General features: G+C 41.5%; 1 protein-coding gene across 2 annotated transcripts in view; it reads right to left on the bottom strand.

Moving 5' to 3' along the window:
- Positions 1 to 19698, bottom strand: part of LOC124798451 (heparin sulfate O-sulfotransferase) — an 85905-nt gene that overhangs the window by 52656 nt on the left and 13551 nt on the right. For both annotated transcript variants that reach the window (XM_047261870.1, XM_047261869.1), the window contains exon 4: positions 3894 to 4032. In XM_047261870.1, the coding sequence (XP_047117826.1) occupies positions 3894 to 4032 (139 nt within the window). The remainder of the gene's footprint in view (positions 1 to 3893; positions 4033 to 19698) is intronic.

Below are 19698 nucleotides of genomic sequence, written 5' to 3'. Positions count from 1 at the left end.
CACCTGCCACTGGAGTTTGAGCAAATTCATAATGTCACTAAGAAAAACAGTTGGTGCAGGTTCCTTCTTCATAGTCAGTAACAAGCTTCCACGTTGAGTTATCGCATCAGACAATGTTTTTTTAAAGGTGTTCATCACATGAACTGACTAGTAGATATCTGGAGTTGAATCGTATACAGCATATCTGTTATGCAATGGGAGAAAAAAATTGAAGCCAACAACTGATGTCGGGGACTCTGCCAATTCTTCAAACAAATGTACTGTTGACATCCAGTTTTAAGTGAAACTCGTAGGGATCTGTAATAATGTGGCTGTAAAGTGTCAAATTACATAATGCCAGTTGCTAAGGCCCTTGTGGTGACATATGGGTCATAACACATGCACAAAAGGATTGTTAGACAGGCTAGCTGCGCTTGATGAAGTCTGCATCACACAGCAGTAACAGCCGGAACATATAGGAAGATGTCACCATCCAGTGCAGCAACCCATGTTGTGAGCTAAGTGACTGGGGGCTGGGTAACAGTGCTAAATGCATATCAGAACCATGTATACAGCTGCAAACTTTGAGGCAGATCCTTTAAGAGACCAGGCGCATGACCACAATGTCATGGCTTACTAGACAACAGAATGACTTGTCACCACCAGGTGCATGGGTTCGAGGTCTGGTTGGGCCAGCTGCCCCCTGCACTGCATCTCCTTGAGGGACTTGGTGCCACAGTGCTGCTGACCTGCCTTCCATGCCTGCTGTAGCCAGACTCCTGACAGGGGGTAGCGGATTGTCCCCCACATGTGGAGGTCTCCACACGCCTCTGCAGTGAACACAAATGAACCCAAGTCATTGGGTGTGGCTGTTCCGCAGTGGAATGGAGTAGCGGTAGAAGAATAAGAGCACCACTGACGTCAGAGCCCCAATCCACAGTCAGACCACTGGTTGTTGCTCAACCTGATGTATGCAACATGACTGTGCATGCACCCCTTTCCCATGGTTGGAAGACAGCCACCTGCTAGCTGTGGCCAGCCTGAGTCACCAGAGAGGAGCATGTCTGCCTCTCATTGCTAATGAGATGATGTGTATTTGAAGTCTAATAAAATACCTCTCTTGTCGTCCTGTATGTCACTGGGCCCCACTGGTCTGTCACTCCAGGTACTCACCTACAGGGCACTTCACAAATCTTTCTCAGAAATGGTACTAAGTTCCAACAGAGCTCTGAAACTGAACATGTTGTAGCACTGCCAAGCAGCTAGAGATAACCACATACTCTATCAACTGCTTTGCTGCTGTAGAAGATTTTTCTGGCTTTTTTATTCTGTTTTTAAATGTTCACCTTTAGCTTCAGACACATTCTAATTACATATTTTAAAAACTGTTCCACGCCAAATGTCTTGCTCCTAAGCTTTATTTTATCCTGCAATGTTTTCAATCCCCTTTTCAGAAAATATGCTATTATTTCTTGATAATAATTAATTTTTGGAAGAAAGGAAGATCAGGATCAGGGGGTCAATAGTGAGGTCATTATGAGTGGAGCTCGAGTTCAGACTGGGAAGTAAATCGGTTGTGTCATTTTCAAAAGAATCACCCCAGAATTTGCCTTACGCAATTCAGAGAAACCATGGAAAACATAAATCAGTGTGACCAGACAGGGTTTTGAACCACCCTCCTCCCAAACGTACTGTGCCACATGGCTTGGTTTAATTTTTTGATCATAGTGTATTTGCATCCCTTCCTTTCTATCATGCGATTTCTATCTGTCTGACTGTCTTCTCTTCTTTGTCTTAATTTTAGATTTTTTACTAATTTATTTACTTAAAACTTTCTGCTCCCATTTTATGTCATGTTTTCTTTTCTCCGTTACGGGGCCCATACACAAGTGGCAGATCAAAGTGATCCATCAAATGCAACATCGCTGCAATCAATCGCTCGACATGAACCCCTGCACACAAATGATCTACCAAGCAATTTAAACCAGTATTATGAGCACCACTATGCCAAGAAGCTCTGCTGTTGAAAATGAACAGTGTTTAGAACCACTTGCAGTTGATCTTCATATCCCCATGAACACTTGCAAAAAATAAATTAAAAACTGGAAATCATAATTTATTAAACTTGTTTTCAAACTCTTTTCTTGGGAACTGCAGATAATTTTACAGAATATATTAAATTTTTAACTGACACTAAGTGGGTTGTGTACATCTTGTCAGTGTGCTAATACAATTCAGTCACTTAAGGACTGATGATTGTGTACTGAAGCACCAAAACTAGTAGCCTCATAATAAATAACACTAAGTACGGCTGTATGTGTTCCATTTTATTACACAATACAATTACTTTTTTATATTAGTGCTCACTTCCTTTTTCACTCATTAGTTTTATAAGTTAACTGCAAGTATACACAATTTGTTTTGTAATCTCAATATATGCGTAGAAATGTTGTCAACAGCAACACTGATGATTGCCACAACCCTTGTTCTAACTTGTATGAGGGAGAGTCACAATATATAAAATGACAAGGGACTTTAGTATAGTTGTATAATAGATTTGCCCTGAGCATTTAAATTAAAACATCCACTTAATATTATGGTACATCACTCTGTTTAGAAATCAAGACTTTAATTAATGTGTACAATTGTTCATAAATTACAATGAACTACCCATCAATTTTTCTTCTACATAGTAAACTTCAAAATGCCCATCACTGCAAAAACGGAGACTATTTAGTATCACCTCTTTAATGCAAATGGGAACTCTGGCCTCAACATCACTTCCTAACTGCAAATTCTGACAAAGTTCCTACTCAATGTGAGAGAAAAAAAAAAACAACCTACACAAATATGCTCAATAACTAGACAAAGCAGTTGCAGGCAAACAGTTATATAGCCACACATTGCTGCTAACCAGCCCGCCAGCTGTAGTACAGGGTGATCAAAAAGTCAGTATAAATTTGAAAACTTAATAAACCACGGAATAATGTAGATAGAGAGGTAAAAATTGACACACATGCTTGGAATGTCATGGGGTTTGATTAGAACAAAAAAAAAACAAAGTTCACACAATGTCTGAAAGTTCGCGCGTGAAAGATCTCTTGCACGTGTCGTTTGGTGATGATTGTGTGCTCAGTCGCCACTTTCATCATGCTTGGCTTCCCAGGTCCCCACACCTCAGTCTGTGCGATTATTGGCTTTGGGGTTACCTGAAGTTGCAAGTGTATCGTGATCGACTGACATCTCGAGGGATGCTGAAAGACAACATCCGACGCCAATGCCTCACCACAACTCCGGACATGCTTTACAGTGCTGTTCACAACATTATTCCTCAACTACAGCTATTGTTGAGGAATAATGGTGGACATATTGAGCATTTCTTGTACAGAACATCATCTTTGCTTTGTCTTACTTTGTTATGCTAATTATTGCTATTCTGAAGATGAAGAGCCATCTGTCGGATATTTTTTGAACTTCTGTATATTTTTTTGTTCTAATAAAACTCCATGTCATTCCCAGCATGTGTATCAATTTGTACCTCTCTATCTACATTATTCCTTGATTTATTCAGTTTTCAAATTTATACTGACTTTTTGATCACCCAGTATATGCACGAATCATGTGCAGGCCATCAGACTAACCGGTATTTCCCTGCAGTCTATGATCAGTGTCAGATCACTGCAATTTGGCCAACACATATGATCTGTTAGGTGACTGCACGCCAATGTGATGGACCACTGCAATCAATCGCTCGTACCTGGGGACCTTTATCCATTACATTACAATATAAGCAAAAATTGCATATTACTAATACTTGCTATAATTTCCTGAAGAGGAAGACCTTCATCATAGAACACCAAGTAAAAACATAATAACTCATATTTATCCTTTTCCAAATAGATCACTACTTGTACCTTTTTGTCACCATGTTTTCTGCGCACTAGGTGTGGTCGAAAATCATCTCCATAGCGAAGGAAGTAATAATATGAAACTAGCCTATCCAGCGGCTTCCGGATCAGATTAATATATAGGGGACGCTGTGAAACTCCAAACCTGAAAACAGATGTTTACATTTATATATGATTTTGTACAAAAAGTTGTGTTTATTTTTCAATACACTGTGCATTTTAATAAGTACTGCAGAAAAAAATACAGTATAAACGCTTTTCCAACAAGTGACTCATCATTTAGTGACTCCTAATAAAATGAGCAAAATCATCATGAAGTGTATTAAATATTCAAGAGCACAATTATTAATCTTGAATTCTCAAGCAGTACATACACACTAACACTAGATAATCAAAAAATGTTTCACAGATCATATAATTCTGTTGGAATAAAAAATGCAACTCTTCAGTTTATAGTGAATCCCAAGATACACTACATCAAAGAAGTAAAAAAGTAGTGCTGATCATTTCTCAACCCAATGTCATTGCATATGGAAAGCTTACTTTCTTTACTTAGCATCATGGGAAGGAAATATCTTTACTTTATTTGAAGGCATTAACTTGAACATAGAAATTTAAGAACACACACTTCAAGAAAGGCAGTACGATTCTTAACTTGGTTCCTCTTAACTACATTTCACTCTGCTATTCAGACATACTTTTAACCTTTTCCCATGAACAAGAAAGTCACCAGATATCACATACCAGCAGAACTGAAGTCACAGTTCAATCTTCTATCTTTATGAAATTCCAAATGTCTGAAGTTTGTCTCAATTCAAAATGTCATTTGTATGAGATTTAATAATTACAAATATAATAGACTTTTCTCAGCAAAAATGTGGCTACATTCTGACTGTAAATAACACATCATTTATTTTAAGTATGTTGTTATCAGATCAAGAGACAGCATCTGACATCATTTCATTAATACCTCTAGGACAAATTTTTGGTCTGAAAGAACATATTCTCCATTTGTCTCATAAACTAAATAACAACATACACTTTTTCCCAATTTACCAATCCATGTTACTGTTGTTGCAATTTTCAGTTTGAAGGAAAATTTGACACAACTCTCCACTCTAGCATTCATCCTCTACAAGATTTTCCCTCAATATAAACTTTCTTTTATTTAAGTTATGCAATACATTTCTTTTATTGGGAAAAAACACCATTTTGTTGGGAGAGAGTGTTTTTTTTCTTTTTTAACTTTTACATTTTATAATTTCTTTGATGCAATCGCATAAAAGTTTACTATATTATCCAGTCTGATAAAGTGTTACTTGGTGATCATTCTGATGTTGCTTCAATTGTCCTGATAATGAAAAATGGTGACCTATACTGGTTAACAGTATAAAACTTTTAGGTGTCTCCAAATAAAGAAAATATTAAGTTTAAAATGATTTTTTCCTCACTTCACTGTCATACTTTTTCATTGGTTATCTGATCTACCCATCTCATCTTCAGAGCTCTTCTGTAGCACTGCATTTCAAAATCTAGTCTTTCCTTGTCCAAGTTTTTTATGATACACATTTCACTTCTGTGCAAGGCTACACTACAGACATATACTTTCAGAAAAGACATTTATATTTATAGTCAGTATAACCAAGGTTCACTTTTCCAGAAATATTTTTCTTGCTATTGCGAGTCTTCATTTTATATGCTCTCTACTTCAACCAGTCTCAATTATTTTGCTGCCGAAATAGCAAAACTCATCTATTTTTGTGTCTCGTCCTTAATCTAATCCCATCAGCATTGCCTGATTTAATTTGACAAAACTCCATTACCACTGATTTACTTTACTTGATATTTAACTTACATCCTCTTTTGAAGACACTATCCATTCTTTGAAAAAAAAAGCAATCATATTTTTGCCATCAGCTGTACAATTGTAGACTAGATTTTGAAATGCAGTGCTACAGAAGAGCTCTGAAGATGAGATGGGTAGATCAGATAACTAATGAAAAAGTATGACAGTGAAGTGAGGAAAAAATCATTTTAAACTTAATATTTTCTTTATTTGGAGACACCTAAAAGTTTTATACTGTTAACCAGTATAGGTCACCATTTTTCATTATCAGGACAATTGAAGCAACATCAGAATGATCACCAAGTAACACTTTATTAGTCACCCCCACAGGAGAAAAACAGTGACTGGTAGAAAATAAATATATAATAGTCCAGCTGGTAGCACAAATCTGCTTTTTTCAAATTACCTAACAGCTGTAGACGGTCAACTATGAAAAACTCTACTATCCATTCTTTTCAACTGATCTTCAAAGTCCTGTACCATCTCTGACAGAATTACAATGTTGTTGTTGTTGTTGTTGTGGTCTTCAGTCCTGAGACTGGTTTGATGCAGCTCTCCATGCTATCCTATCCTGTGCAAGTTTCTTCATCTCCCAGTACCTACTGCAACCTACATCCTTCTGAATCTGCTTAATGTATTCATCTCTTGGTCTCCCTCTACGATCTTTACCCTCCACGCTCCCCTCCAACGCTAAATTTGTGATCCCTTGATGCCTCAGAACATGTCCTACCAACCGGTCCCTTCTTCTTGTCAAGTTGTGCCACAAACTCCCCTTCTCCCCAATTCTATTCAATACCTCCTCATTAGTTATGTGATCTACCCATTTAATCTTCAGCATTCTTCTGTAGCACCACATTTCGAAAGCTTCTATTCTCTTCCTGTCCAAACTATTTATCGTCCATGTTTCACTTCCATACATCGCTACACTCCATACAAATACTTGCAGAAACAACTTCCTGACACTTAAATCTATACTCGATGTTAACAGATTTCTCTTCTTCAGAAACGCTTTCCTTGCCATTGCGAGTCTATATTTTATATCTTCTCTACTTCGACTATCATCAGTTATTTTGCTCCCCAAATAGCAAAACTCCTTTACTACTTTAAGTGTCTCATTTCCTAATCTAATTCCCTCAGCATCACCCGACTTAATTCGACTACATTCCATTATCCTCATTTTGCTTTTGTTGATGTTCATCTTATATCCTCCTTTCAAGACATTGTTCATTCCATTCAACTGCTCTTCCAAGTCCTTTGCTGTCTCTGACAGAATTACGATGTCATCGGCGAACCTCAAAGTTTTTATTTCTTCTCCGTGGATTTTAATACCTACTCCTAATTTTTCTTTTGTTTCCTTTACTGCTTGCTCAATATACAGATTGAATAACATTGGGGAGAGGCTACAACCCTGTCTCACTCCCTTCCCAACCGCTGCTTCCCTTTCATGTCCCTCGACTCTTATAACTGCCATCTGGTTTCTGTATAAATTGTAAATAGCCTTTTGCTCCCTGTATTTTACCCCTGTCACCTTTAGAATTTGGAAGAGAGTATTCCAGTCAACATTGTCAAAAGCTTTCTCTAAGTCTACAAATGCTTCAAATTGCCAGTCTACATTTTATATCTTCTCTACTTCGACTATCATCAGTTATTTTGCTCCCCAAATAGCAAAAATCCTTTACTACTTTACCGTATTTACTCGAATCTAAGCCGCACTTTTTTTCAGGTTTTTGTAATCCAAAAAACCGCCTGCGGCTTAGAATGGAGTGCAAAGTAAGCGGAAGTTCTGAAAAATGTTGGTAGGTGCCGCCACAACTAACTTCTGCCATCGAATATATGTAGCGCTACAACAGGCATGTCTTGCAGGCACAAAGATAAATACTGGCGCCAAAACCTCTTCGTCAGTAAATAAATTTAAAAAAAAGGTGGAAAACGAGCTTTTTTTTTCCGCTCCGATTTTCGACCATTGCACTTTCATACATTATCCAACGAAGTAAATAGAAATTTCGTATTGTTCATCTTCTAGCAGCATTTCAATGTACTACGAAAATCCGACTGGCAAGACTGTTTGGAGTGTTTGTCAATATGGGAAACTTTACGTCCTGAATTTTTTCCTACCTGTGAGGAGAGATGGTTGCTACTAGGAACTTTTATGAATTGTGAATCACATGCAGTATTCTCTTCACCATAAGAATAATACGAATATAAACATTTTGCCATGTATTCTTTCGTGTTTGCTGCTGTCTCATTTAAATCCTGTCTGCCTAATAATCCACGAAACTAGAGCGAAAGCACAGCAAACGCGGAAGAATACACAAATCATGTCATGTTTATATTCGTATTATTCTTATGCCTAATAGTGATACAGTCAGAAATGAAGCACGGCAATTGACTAGATTTTTAAATCTTAAGATGACTCTAATTTCTGTGCAGAATATAATGTACTAAAAAGGCGTCTGCAAAGCTTTTCAAACGGAGAAAAATGTTCGCTAAACTCTCGTTCAGAACATCTTCCATCATATGCAGTCTATTATTTGGTTCTTGTTGATCATTATCAAAGAAAGCAGCAGTGTAAATAACCGCGCACAAGAGCAAGCCATTATCAGAATGCGACAAACAATGCATGACACAGTACAGTAATGCATTTTCAGCTTAGTGACGTAAACACATAACGGCACTTATCAGATCAAAGAAAAATAAGCAATCAATTCAAACCAGACGAAGCACGTGAAAAAGGAAGGGAACCCGTATAAATACAAATACGGACGGAGCGCCTGACGCATGGCAATGGCTTCCTGGTAAAGCTTAACTGCTAAGCTTATGACTCGAACCAAACTACTGTAGCTGTATCGTCATTCGTTCGACCTCAATTGTGTCTCGTATCATAATGGACCAACTTAGATTCGATTTGGAGGTGCGGCCTAAAACTTTTATCTCCCCTTGAATTTCGAGTCTCAAATTTCAGGTGCGGCTTAGAATCGGGAAAATTTTTTTCCTTGATTTCGAGTCTCATTTTTCAGGTGCGGCTTAGATTCGAGTGCGGCTTAGATTCGAGTAAATACGGTAAATGTCTCCTTTCCTAATCTAATTCCCTCAGCATCACAATTACAATATTATTAGCAAACCTCAATGTTTTTATTTCTTCTCACTGAACTTTAATTCCCTTTCCAAATTTCTCCTTGGTTTCGTTAATGGCTTGTTCAATGCACAGACTGAATAACACTGGGGATATACTACAACCTGTCTCACTTCCTTCGCAGTACCACTTCCTTTTCATATCCTTTGATCATTTGGTTTCTGTACAAGTTGTAGATAACCGTTCATTTTGTGTATTTTATCCCTGTTATCTTCAGAATTTGAAAGAGAATATTCCAGACACCATTGACAAAAACTTTCTCCAAATTTACAAATCTAGACTTGCCTTTCTTTCACATATCTTCTAAGAGAAGTCTTTGGGTCAGTATTGCCTTGCGTGCTCCCACATTTCCCCAGAGCTCAATCTGAACTCTCCTGAGGTCAGTCTCTCTCTTCAGTTTTCCGATTCTTCTGCAAATAATTCAAGTCAGTATTTTTCAACCATGACTTATTACATTGATGGTTCGGTAATATTCACACCTGTGAGAATTTACCAACTTTTGGACAGGAATTGTTATATTCTTCCAAATCTGAGGTTTCTTCACTTGTTTCATATACTCGCATATCACATGCAACAGTTTTTTCATGGTATGTCCTCCCAAGGATAACAATAAATTTGAGGGAAATTATTTTAGATTTTGATCAAACAATGCTTTGTCAAATTATTCTTGCAATATTGCATCCCCCAATCTCAACCTGATCTGCCTTTACTTTCTTTTCCTTGTTTATAACATTGTCTCATCGTCTTTGAGTTCATTTTTCTGTTTTACACAGGGTGAAGTGAAATTCGTACACTTGGGCTTTGCAGAGCGACTCCTCACATGCCTGTGATAAAAAAATGTCTATCACAAAATTTCGTCCGGCAGGTACGTACCGAAGAAAAAGGACGTTAAAGAGTGGCAATCTGGCAACACTGTAACCACATGTATGGTAACTACCTCTGTCAGCTGGTGCAGTGGATAGAGTTTTGGGTTAGCGTGCAGGAGGTCGATGGTTCAATCCTGGGTTGAGGCATATGTATTTTATTTGGTAAATTTAATCCAGGTGGTACGGTACTGGCATCTTAATCATCAACAGCAATTGCAGCGGGTCCTCTAGAAAACATTTGCACTTACATACTACAATCGTAAATATGGAAGTTTGATCAGCTTTGAAAGAAGCCCTTTCCACATTGTGGCCATGAATTTATTCACACCACTTCATATACTACCTGTGAGACCCATTTTCTTTGTACCCTCTTCCAATGGTCCCATAGATTAGTAGCAACTATTATTCTTGCCTCATTCAGGTCCATTAAATTTCGTTAGGGCCTTACATTGCCAGTAGGACTAGCAATGTGGTTTGCAAATAATATCCGAACACAGTTACTATTTGTATGTGTTATCACCATGGTCCCACTAATTATGCCTTTCAACACTGAGTCTGGTAACCGCATGCTGTTTAGTATGTACCTCAATGCATTATTATTATTATTATTCTACCAATGGGGCTGTGGAAACATCACGTTTATTACCGTCAGGGACATAGGGTAATTTGAAAGCAAACAATGTGCATTAGGTGGAACAGTGTGCAGGACTGACAGTGTGTTTATACTGTACGCGCTGTTCACCAGACAGGGACTAGTTGCAAGTGGAGTAATGCGCCCATGACAGACTCCAATGTACATGCATACACGTATAGAGCTTTCGCATTGTAAACCTCTAAGACAGTGTGGCAGATGTATGGCATACACAAACAATGAATATGTGGATATGCTTCTGGTCCTTGGTGCATCTGATAACCGGGCTGGCGTTTCTGCTTGTGAAAATGCTGCTAGGTATTCTCATCGACACCATCCAGATAAAAATGTAGTTCGTTGTCTGGAGCTGCACCTTCAGGATCAGGTTCTCTCCTTCCACCATCGTGTGACAGGAGTCATCCACTGACTCACTGTACTCCAGTTACTGGAACTCATACACCAAGAACCTGAGCAAAGTACATTCAGCATAGCAAGGCAATTGCATGTGTCGCAATGCACGGTTGTTTATGTGCTGCACGAGCATGGGCTGCACCCTTATCATTATGCTTCCTTGCAACACCTGCATTCTGCAGATCGCCATCAGCAGAAGCATTCTGTGAATGGTTCCAAAAACAACAGCAAGCCAATGATGACTTCGTAAACACTGTAATGTGGTCAGATGAAGCAGCATTCACTCCTGAGGGTGTCTTCAATGCCGACCAATGGTGTGAGGTTAACCCGCACGTCACCTGCGATGTGGATATCAAGTTTGCTTTAGTATCAACATATGGGCCGGAATACTGGGTGACAGGTGTTTGAGCCCCTACATGTTGCCTGACCAGTTGACTGCATGAAGGTATCATGCAATCCTCTCAAACTTTCCACCTGATGTGTTGGAAGATGTTCAACAACACGTTCGGCAGAGCATATGGTTCCAACATGATGGTGCACCGCCACACTCTGGAATTAATGTACGACCGTACTTGGACAGAAAATTTCCAGGTAAATGGCTCGAACGTGGAGGTCCAGTTGCATCACCACCGCATGCATCTGACTTAAATCCCCTGGATTTCTTCCTGTTGGGACATCTGAGGGAGCATGTATACTCTACTCCACCGATGAATGTGGAAGAATTGGTGGCGCATGTTCATGCTGCTCTCGTTACTGTGGACACAGCTTTGCTGCAAAGGATCCAGAGCTGTATGATCCAGTGGATTGCACAATGTCTGGATGTGCAGGAAGGTCACTTTTAGCATCTGTTGTTCTGAGGACTATGAATTCTGTCATGAAGGTCATGCGATCATTAATACGGACATTATTATCATCACTGGCTGCTAATGTGCAACATCTGAGTGCTCATATTACATGTAGTATAAATGACAAGTAGATGTTGTATTATTGTACTGTACTTTCATCTTTAGCATCTTGAAATTAATATTGTTTTTGTAGTTATTGTCCTAAGACAGGTCATTTGTTTCAACTGTGTATTTCTAGTTTGATTAACCACACATTTGTTACACCATTACAAAATGTTATAAATTTAGGATACATGTGACCTAAAAGATGGTATATATTACAGTATGAAACATCAGAACGAAATTAGCAAATAAAAAAATAAAAAAAAAAATAAATAAAAAGATGCACCCCAACCCAGGATCGAACCCTCGACCTTCTGCATGCTAACCCAAAACTCTATCCACTGCACCAACTGTATAGCACAACTAATATGTGCTGGCAGATGTACTTAGTATACATGTGGTTACAGTGGTGCCAGATTGCCACTCTTTAATGCCCCTTTTCTGCCAGATGTACTCACTAGACAAAATTTTGTGAGATATGGTTGGTTGGTTGGTTGGTTTAAAAGAGGGGCAAAGGTACCAAACTGCTACGTCAACAGTCCCTTGTTCTGAATGAAACAATGTCACAAGGGTGAGAATAAAACAAGTGAGACTGACAACACAAAACAGAGAGAAATGAAAAACCACAAGAACGATAGAAGGGCAACAAACACTTAAATGGACAAAAGGGGAGAAGAAAACCATACAAATGCAAGAAACAGGTAGAAGAGACTAAAACGACAGAACAGATTATCATGGCTGGCTGATCATGAGAATAAAAATGAAAAGCCAGCCACTCTGCAACACATTAAAAAAAATGGCTCTGAGCACTACGGGACTTAACTTCTGAGGTCATCAGTCCCCTAGAACTTAGAACTACTTACACCTAACTAAACTAAGGACATCACACACATCCATGCCCAAGGCAGGATTCGAACCTGCAACCGTAGCAGTCGCGCAGTTCCAGACTGTAGCGCCTAGAACTGCTCGGTCGCATCGGCCGGCCAACACATTAAAACATCCGCCCTAAAAGCACTAGGGTGGAGGCCACAGAGGGACAAAGGACATGCGCTAAAACTGAGATCAAATGATAAAACACACCCTCATGCATAAAATGTAAAACTAAATCAGCCAATGAAGCGTTGTCAGATAAAATTAGCGGCAACGAGTCCGGTAACCAAAGATTTCATCGCACGCCAGTCAAAGTGCGACAGCGCACCAGACTATGGGCCACCGTCAACCAGGTGCCACATCGACACTGAGGCAGGTCTTCACGACGCAGGAGGTAGCCGTGGGTCACCTAAGCATGGCCAATGCAGAGCCGGCAGAGAACCACAGAGTCCCTGCGAGAGGCCCACATGGAGGACTGCCACAAATTCGTAGTCTCCTTAATGGCACGCAGTTTGTTGTTCATACTGAGATTATGCCGTTCTGTCTCCCAAAGCAGAAGAACCTGGCAGCGTAAAAACCAATGCAGGTCAGCTATTGGAATGCCAATCTCCATAAGCCGTTTCTGTGTTGCCTATTTGGCCAGCCTGTCAGCAAGTTCGTTGCCTGTGATTCCAACGTGTCCTGGAGTCCACACAAAGACCGCTGAACAACTGGACCATTCCAGAGCATAGATGGACTCCTGGATGATCACTACCAAAGGATAATGAGGGTAGCACTGGTCGATAGCTTGTAGGCTGCTCAAGGAGTCAGTACACAGAAGAAATGGCTGCCCAGGGAATGAATGGATGGGTTCAAGAGCACGAGATATAGCCACTGCAGCCATTGGGCAAGGAAAGCTGTTTAATATGTCCTCCATGGGCATATGCGAAGTCAACATGACCATCAGCCATTGAGCTGTTGGTGTAAACCACTTCATGGCCTCGGAAAATGGCAAAAATCAAGAGGAAGTGACAGCGGAGAACTGCAGGGTGAATTGAGTCCTTTGGGCCTTGTTAAAGAACCTGGCAAAGCCACAGCCTAGGCGTACACCAAGGAGGTGTACGCAAACAGACCTTGAGTATAGGTGGTAAAGGCAAGGACTCCACTTCAGACAGAAGAGACTGGATACAAACTGCAATTGTAAGCCCTGACCTGGGCCGCCGATGCAGGAGATGAACTGCCTTGGGTGGGAAAACAAGACGGTAATTTGGATGCGCAGGAGAACTGCAAACAAGTACAAAATAACTGGCAAGCAGTTGCGTACGCCTGACCTGCAATGGAGGGACTCCAGCCTCTGCCAGGAAACTGGTCACCGGACTCGTCCTAAAAGTTCCCGTCACTAGTTGAATGCCACAGTGGTGCTCTGGGTAGAGTAAACGCAATGCTGAGGGTGCCACTGAACCATAAACCAGACTCCCATAGTCAAGGTGGGATTGAACAAGGGCTCTGTACAGCTGCAGCAGCGTCGAGCAATCTGTACCTCAATTGGTGTTGCTCAGGCCGCGGAGGGCATTGAGGTGCTGTCTGCATGTCCGCTTAAGGTGTCAAAAACCAGTCCTAAAAATCAATATGTCTCCACTACTTTGAGGGGATCGACAGAAAGGTAAAGTTCTGGTTCCAGATGAACGGTACGGTACCGACAGAAGTGCGTAACACATGACTTTTCGGCAGAAAACTGGAAGCCATGACTGCACCTTGTGGATGGCTCCCTGTACGTGCCGCTCAGCAACACCAGTACTGGTGGAGCAGTATGAAATGCAGAAGTCGTCTGCAGACAGAGAAGGTGAGACGGATGGCACTACAGCTCCTGCTGGACCATTAATGGCCACTAAAAATAGAGACACTCAATACAGAGCCCTGCGGGACCCCATTCTCCTGGATATGGGAGGAAATATGGGAGGCACCAACTTGGATATGGAAAGTACAAAGTGACAGGAAATTCTGGATAAAAATCAGGAGCGGCCTCAGGGACCCCACTCATATAATGTGGCAAGGATATGATGTCGCCAGGGGGTTCATACACTTTTTGTAAATCAAAAAAGATGGCAAAAAGGTGTTGGTGTCTGGGAAAGGCTGTTTGGATGGCAGACTCGAGGGACACCAGATTATCACTGGTAGAGCGAACCTGGCGGGAACTGCCCTGGCATGGAGCTAGTAAGCCACATAAGTCCAGGACCCAACACAACCACCGACACACCATATGTTCCAGCAGCTTACAGAGAACGTTGGTGAGGCTGATGGGCTAATTGCTATCTACATGAAGTAGGTTTTCGCCAGTTTGAGCACTGGTATGATGGTGCTCTCCTGCCAGTGTGATGGAAAGATGCCATTGCACCAGATCTGGCTGAAGATCACGAGATGTCCCTTGTAGTCAGACCAGAGATGTTTAATCATATGACTGTGGATCTGATCTGGCCCAGAAGCTGTGTCGGGGCAATGTGCAAGGGCACTGAGAAGCTCCCACTCTGTGAATGGGGCGTTATAGGGTTCACTGTGGCATGTAGTGAATGAGAGGACTTTCCCTTCTCTCCGCCATTTGAGAGTGCAAAAGGCTGGGGAGTAATTCTCTGCTGCAGATGTGCAAGCATAGTGCTCGGCAATCGCGTTTGCGTCGGTAGGTAACACACCATTTATGTTAACACTGGGAACCCCTGTTGGGGTCTGGTACCCAAAAACTCATTTGATCTTTGCCCAGACTTGGGAAAGTGACATATGGCACCCCATGGTTGAGACTTCTCTCTCCCAACACTCCTGTTTCTGTCTTTTGATAAGCTGGCGAACACGGGCACGGACCCGTTAAAGGCTATGAGGTGCCCAAGGAAAGGGTGCGGCTTATGCCACTGCAGAGCTCACCGGCGCTCTGTAATTGCCTCAGCGACTTTCGACAACCACCAAGGGACTGTCTTTTGCCAGGGGCACCCTAAAGAACGAAGGATTGTGTTTACCACCACAGAAACGATCATTGTAGTTACCTGCTCAATCACCACATTGATGTTATCATGTGGGGGAAATTCAAGGTGACAGCAGAAGTGAAAGTGTCCCAGTCTGCCTTGTTTAAAGTCCATCTGGGCAGGTGCCCGGGGCCTGATGTCGAGGGCAGTGACAGGAAGATGGGGAAGTGGTCACTACTGCACAGGTTGTCATGTTCTCTCCAGTGGATAGATGGGAGAAGGCCAGGACTGCAAACCAAGAGATCAATGGCCGAATATGTGCCATGTGCCACACTGAAATGTGTGGGGTCACCTGTATTTAAGAGGCAGAGGTCGAGTTGTGACAGTAAATTTTCAACATCTCTGCCTCGGCCAGTAAGCACGGGGCCACCCCACAAGGGGTTATGAGCGTTAAAATCTCCCAAAAGTAGGAAAGGTTTAGGGAGTTGAGAGTTGATAAATCAGTGCAGCCAATGTGTTCAGGGGTACTGCACCATCTGGAGGAAAATATACATTGCAGACAGTTATTTCCTGCGCTGTCATTATCCTGACAGATACAGCTTCAAGAGGGGTTTGAAGGGGGTACAGCTTCACTGCATACTGAGTTCAGGACACACACACAAACTCCACCTGACACTTTATTACAGTCACTATGGTTCTTGTAATATCCGCTATAGTTGCAGAAGGGCAATGCAGAAAGCAGGTGTCAAGCTTAAGAGTTGCTGTAATCAGCCAGGTGGTGGAAAAAACCACCGCAACTCCACTGGAGGATGACGCTATCGTGAGGCTGGGAAGTCGACAGAGTTAAGACATGTGCCCGAATTTCCGGCACATAAAGCACCGCATAGAGGGAGGGACGTATGGTTTAATGTCACAGTGGTAAACCATCACCTTGACCTTTTCAGGCAAAGAATCACCCTCAAAGGCCAAGATGAAAGCACTGGTAGCAACCCTGTTGTCTTTGGGTCCCCTGTAAACGCACTGGGTGAAATGAACACCCCGCCATTCTACATTGGCGTGGAGCTCGTGGTCAGACTGCAAGAGATCATGATGGAAAATGATCCCCTGGACCATGTTGCGGCTTTTATGGGGAGTGACAGAAACAGGAATATCACCCAGCTTGTCACAGGTGAGTAACACTCGGGACTGGGCTGAGGATGCTGTCTGAATCAAGACTGCACTGTTTTGCTCTTGGACAGCATTGTCACTTCTACAAACTTATCTTCAAAGTGTTCAATGAAAAACTGAGACTTCATAGGTAGAAAGGAGTCCCCCCACCAGTTCTGCTACAGACTAAAAACCGAGGTGAATATGGCGCTCTACATTTTGTAGCCCTACATTCCTCCCATGATGTAGCAAGGAAGGGAAACGATTTAGGGTCATACCTGTTGGCATTGTATTCAATCTTGCCCTTCTTAGATACTGCCGGTGCCATACAGTTACCAGCATGAGACAACTTAGTTCGCTTCATTGTGGGTCATCTGCCCTGATGCCACCCACTTGATCAGGGGCTCTCCCCACGGGCGCCACTCAGCCACAGCAAAGGCCAACTGGCATGATTGCCATTGCTGGGAGTCCTGATGCCCCAGGATGACAGGTATCTACTCCTTGGCATACATGGGGAGTTTACAGCTCAGGCATCAGCAGTGTGATCTCTGTGTTGTCAGGGGGCTACCACCAAATGGGTAAATGATGGCACCATCACAACGGACTGGCTACCATGCTGGATATTGGGTGCAGAGAAATCCAATATTGTCATTGGGTCGAAAGAGGGCAGGAGACAATGGAAGTCGATGACATATCCTGGAAAGTGTCCTCGCCCTAATAGTTGAATTCTAGGTGGAGATGTAAAGCAATGACAAGAGATTCAGGAGGTCGAATCTAAGGGCACTATGGATAACTTTTGCACCACGTAAGGCGTCCTTCCCCATATGGCATGCACTTCTGTAGAATTTTGAAAGTGGCAGGTCAAATCATAGAATGGGACCTGAACTCATAGGGACGAAAAGTGTGAGGCTCCTTTTAGTTGCCTCTTACGACAGGCAAGAATACCTTGGGCCTATTCTAACCCCCGGACCCACAGAGGGTTTTGTGAGAGATTATTTTTATTGCCTGCATGTGGGGAGTTGTGCTGCAAAGCCTGAGTGCACGAATTTCACTTCACCCTGTATATTCCATCCATCATCCCACCTACCCTTCTTTGCTTAGTACTGGCTTGTCACCCGAGGTCTGAAAGTTCATAGGAGCATCTCCTTTCTTGAAAGTTATTTTTAAATTTTCCTGGACCTTCGCCACCTACCTTTCCCATAGTTGTGTGCATATACAGTCTTCAGTTCCTTGTCTGGCCATTCCTGCTTTGCCATTCTGCACTTCCTGTCAATCACGTTTTTACACATTTTCCCTTTTACCTGCTTCATTTGCTGCATTTTTATATTTCCTTTCATCAGTTGGATTCAGTCTTGTGTATCGTACAACAATATCTGCTGGGCCTTGTTTCTTGCCTGTTTGATCCTGTGTTACCTTCGCTATTCCATCTCTCAAACTAGCCATTCTTATTCTGCTGTATTCCTTTCCCCAGTTTTAATCACTCATAGCCCAATGCTCCATTACAATTGTCCAACAACCTCTGGTTCTTTCAACCTAGCTGAATCCCATCTCCCTAATATCCAACCTTTCTGCAATATCTTCAGTCTTAATTAGCAGTTCATAATCAATAACTTACGGTCACAGTCAACATCTGGAACTGGAAATGTTTTGCAGTCTAAAATCTGGTTTTGATATCTGTCTTACGTTTGATATCTTTGTCTTACTGCTGTATAATATATACGAAACCCTCCATTCTCTCCAAGTTTCTTCCTTGTTTACAATCTTTTTTCATGATTCTTAATCCAATGATTAAATTGTGCTCCATCCAATATTCTACCAGGGTACTTTCCCTTTCATTTCTTTCCCCCAGTTCATGTTATCCTACTGTTTTTCCAATCCATTCCTTGTTGTACTTTCAAATTCCATTCCTTCAATACAGTTAAATTATTATCTCCCTTAATTACCTGAATAATTTCTTTTGTGATAGATTGCTACTTACTGTGTGGAAGAGCTGATTAATATCCAACAATCTACTTTTCAATGTGCCTATTTGCGACTCCATGCATCCTATATGTTGCAAGTATTGTTATATTTATTCCATTCTGTATTTTTCATTGACTGAATTTCTTTTATCACAGCATGTATTCTTTCAATCTCTTCATTAGCTTTGAAACTAGTAGACATATAAATTTGTATACTGTCGGGGTGTTGGTTTTGCATCTATATTGGATGCAATAATGCACTTACTATGTTGTTCATAGTAGCCTACCCACATTTATACTTCTTTCATATTCCTACTTTGTTATTTATTATTAGACCTACTGCTGCATTATGCTAATTTGATTTTGTGTTAGTGACCCTGTACTCACCTGATCATAATTCTGTTCTTCCTGTTGCCACACTTCCATAACTTCCACTATATCTAACTTCAACTTATCCCCTTCTCTTTTAAAATTCACTAGCCAGGCTTCCCGACTAAGGGATCCAACATTCCACACACACCCATGGGACACCAGTTTTGTTTTTCATGATGGAAACATCCTCCTGCGAGTAGTCCCCACACGGACACCTGAATGGTGGCTAATTTACCTCATGAATATTTTACTAAAAAAGCTGCCATTATAAGTAAGCCACACAGTAGAGCTGCATGTCCTTGGGAAATGTGATGGTTGTAGTTTCCCCTTGTTTTCAATAGTTTGCTTACCAAGACAGTGACGTCAAGCTGATTAATGTTACAATGTTAGATCAGTTAATCATCTGGACTGTGCTCCTCCAACTGCTGGAAAGGCTGCTGCCCTTCTTCAGGAACAATATATTGGCCTAGCTATTTGCACTGTCGAGGAATGCAAGTCACTCTGCTACATCAAGCTCAATGGTTCATGGGGGGGGGGGGGGGGGGTGGGGGGGGGGGAGCAGTGGGGGGCAGGACTGAAGTATGTATCTAAAGTCAGTGATAGAATGCTCATGTCTCAAGAGCCCATGTAAATTAACTGGACCCATGGTGAATTAACACTAACTCATGTGGATTAAATTTGACCATATTCAGTGATTT

Source organism: Schistocerca piceifrons, chromosome 5 (genome assembly GCF_021461385.2).
Source record: "Schistocerca piceifrons isolate TAMUIC-IGC-003096 chromosome 5, iqSchPice1.1, whole genome shotgun sequence".
NCBI classification, from domain to species: domain Eukaryota; kingdom Metazoa; phylum Arthropoda; class Insecta; order Orthoptera; family Acrididae; genus Schistocerca; species Schistocerca piceifrons.
Note: the sequence above shows the minus strand (reverse complement) of the source record. Positions and strands in the feature narration are given on the sequence as shown.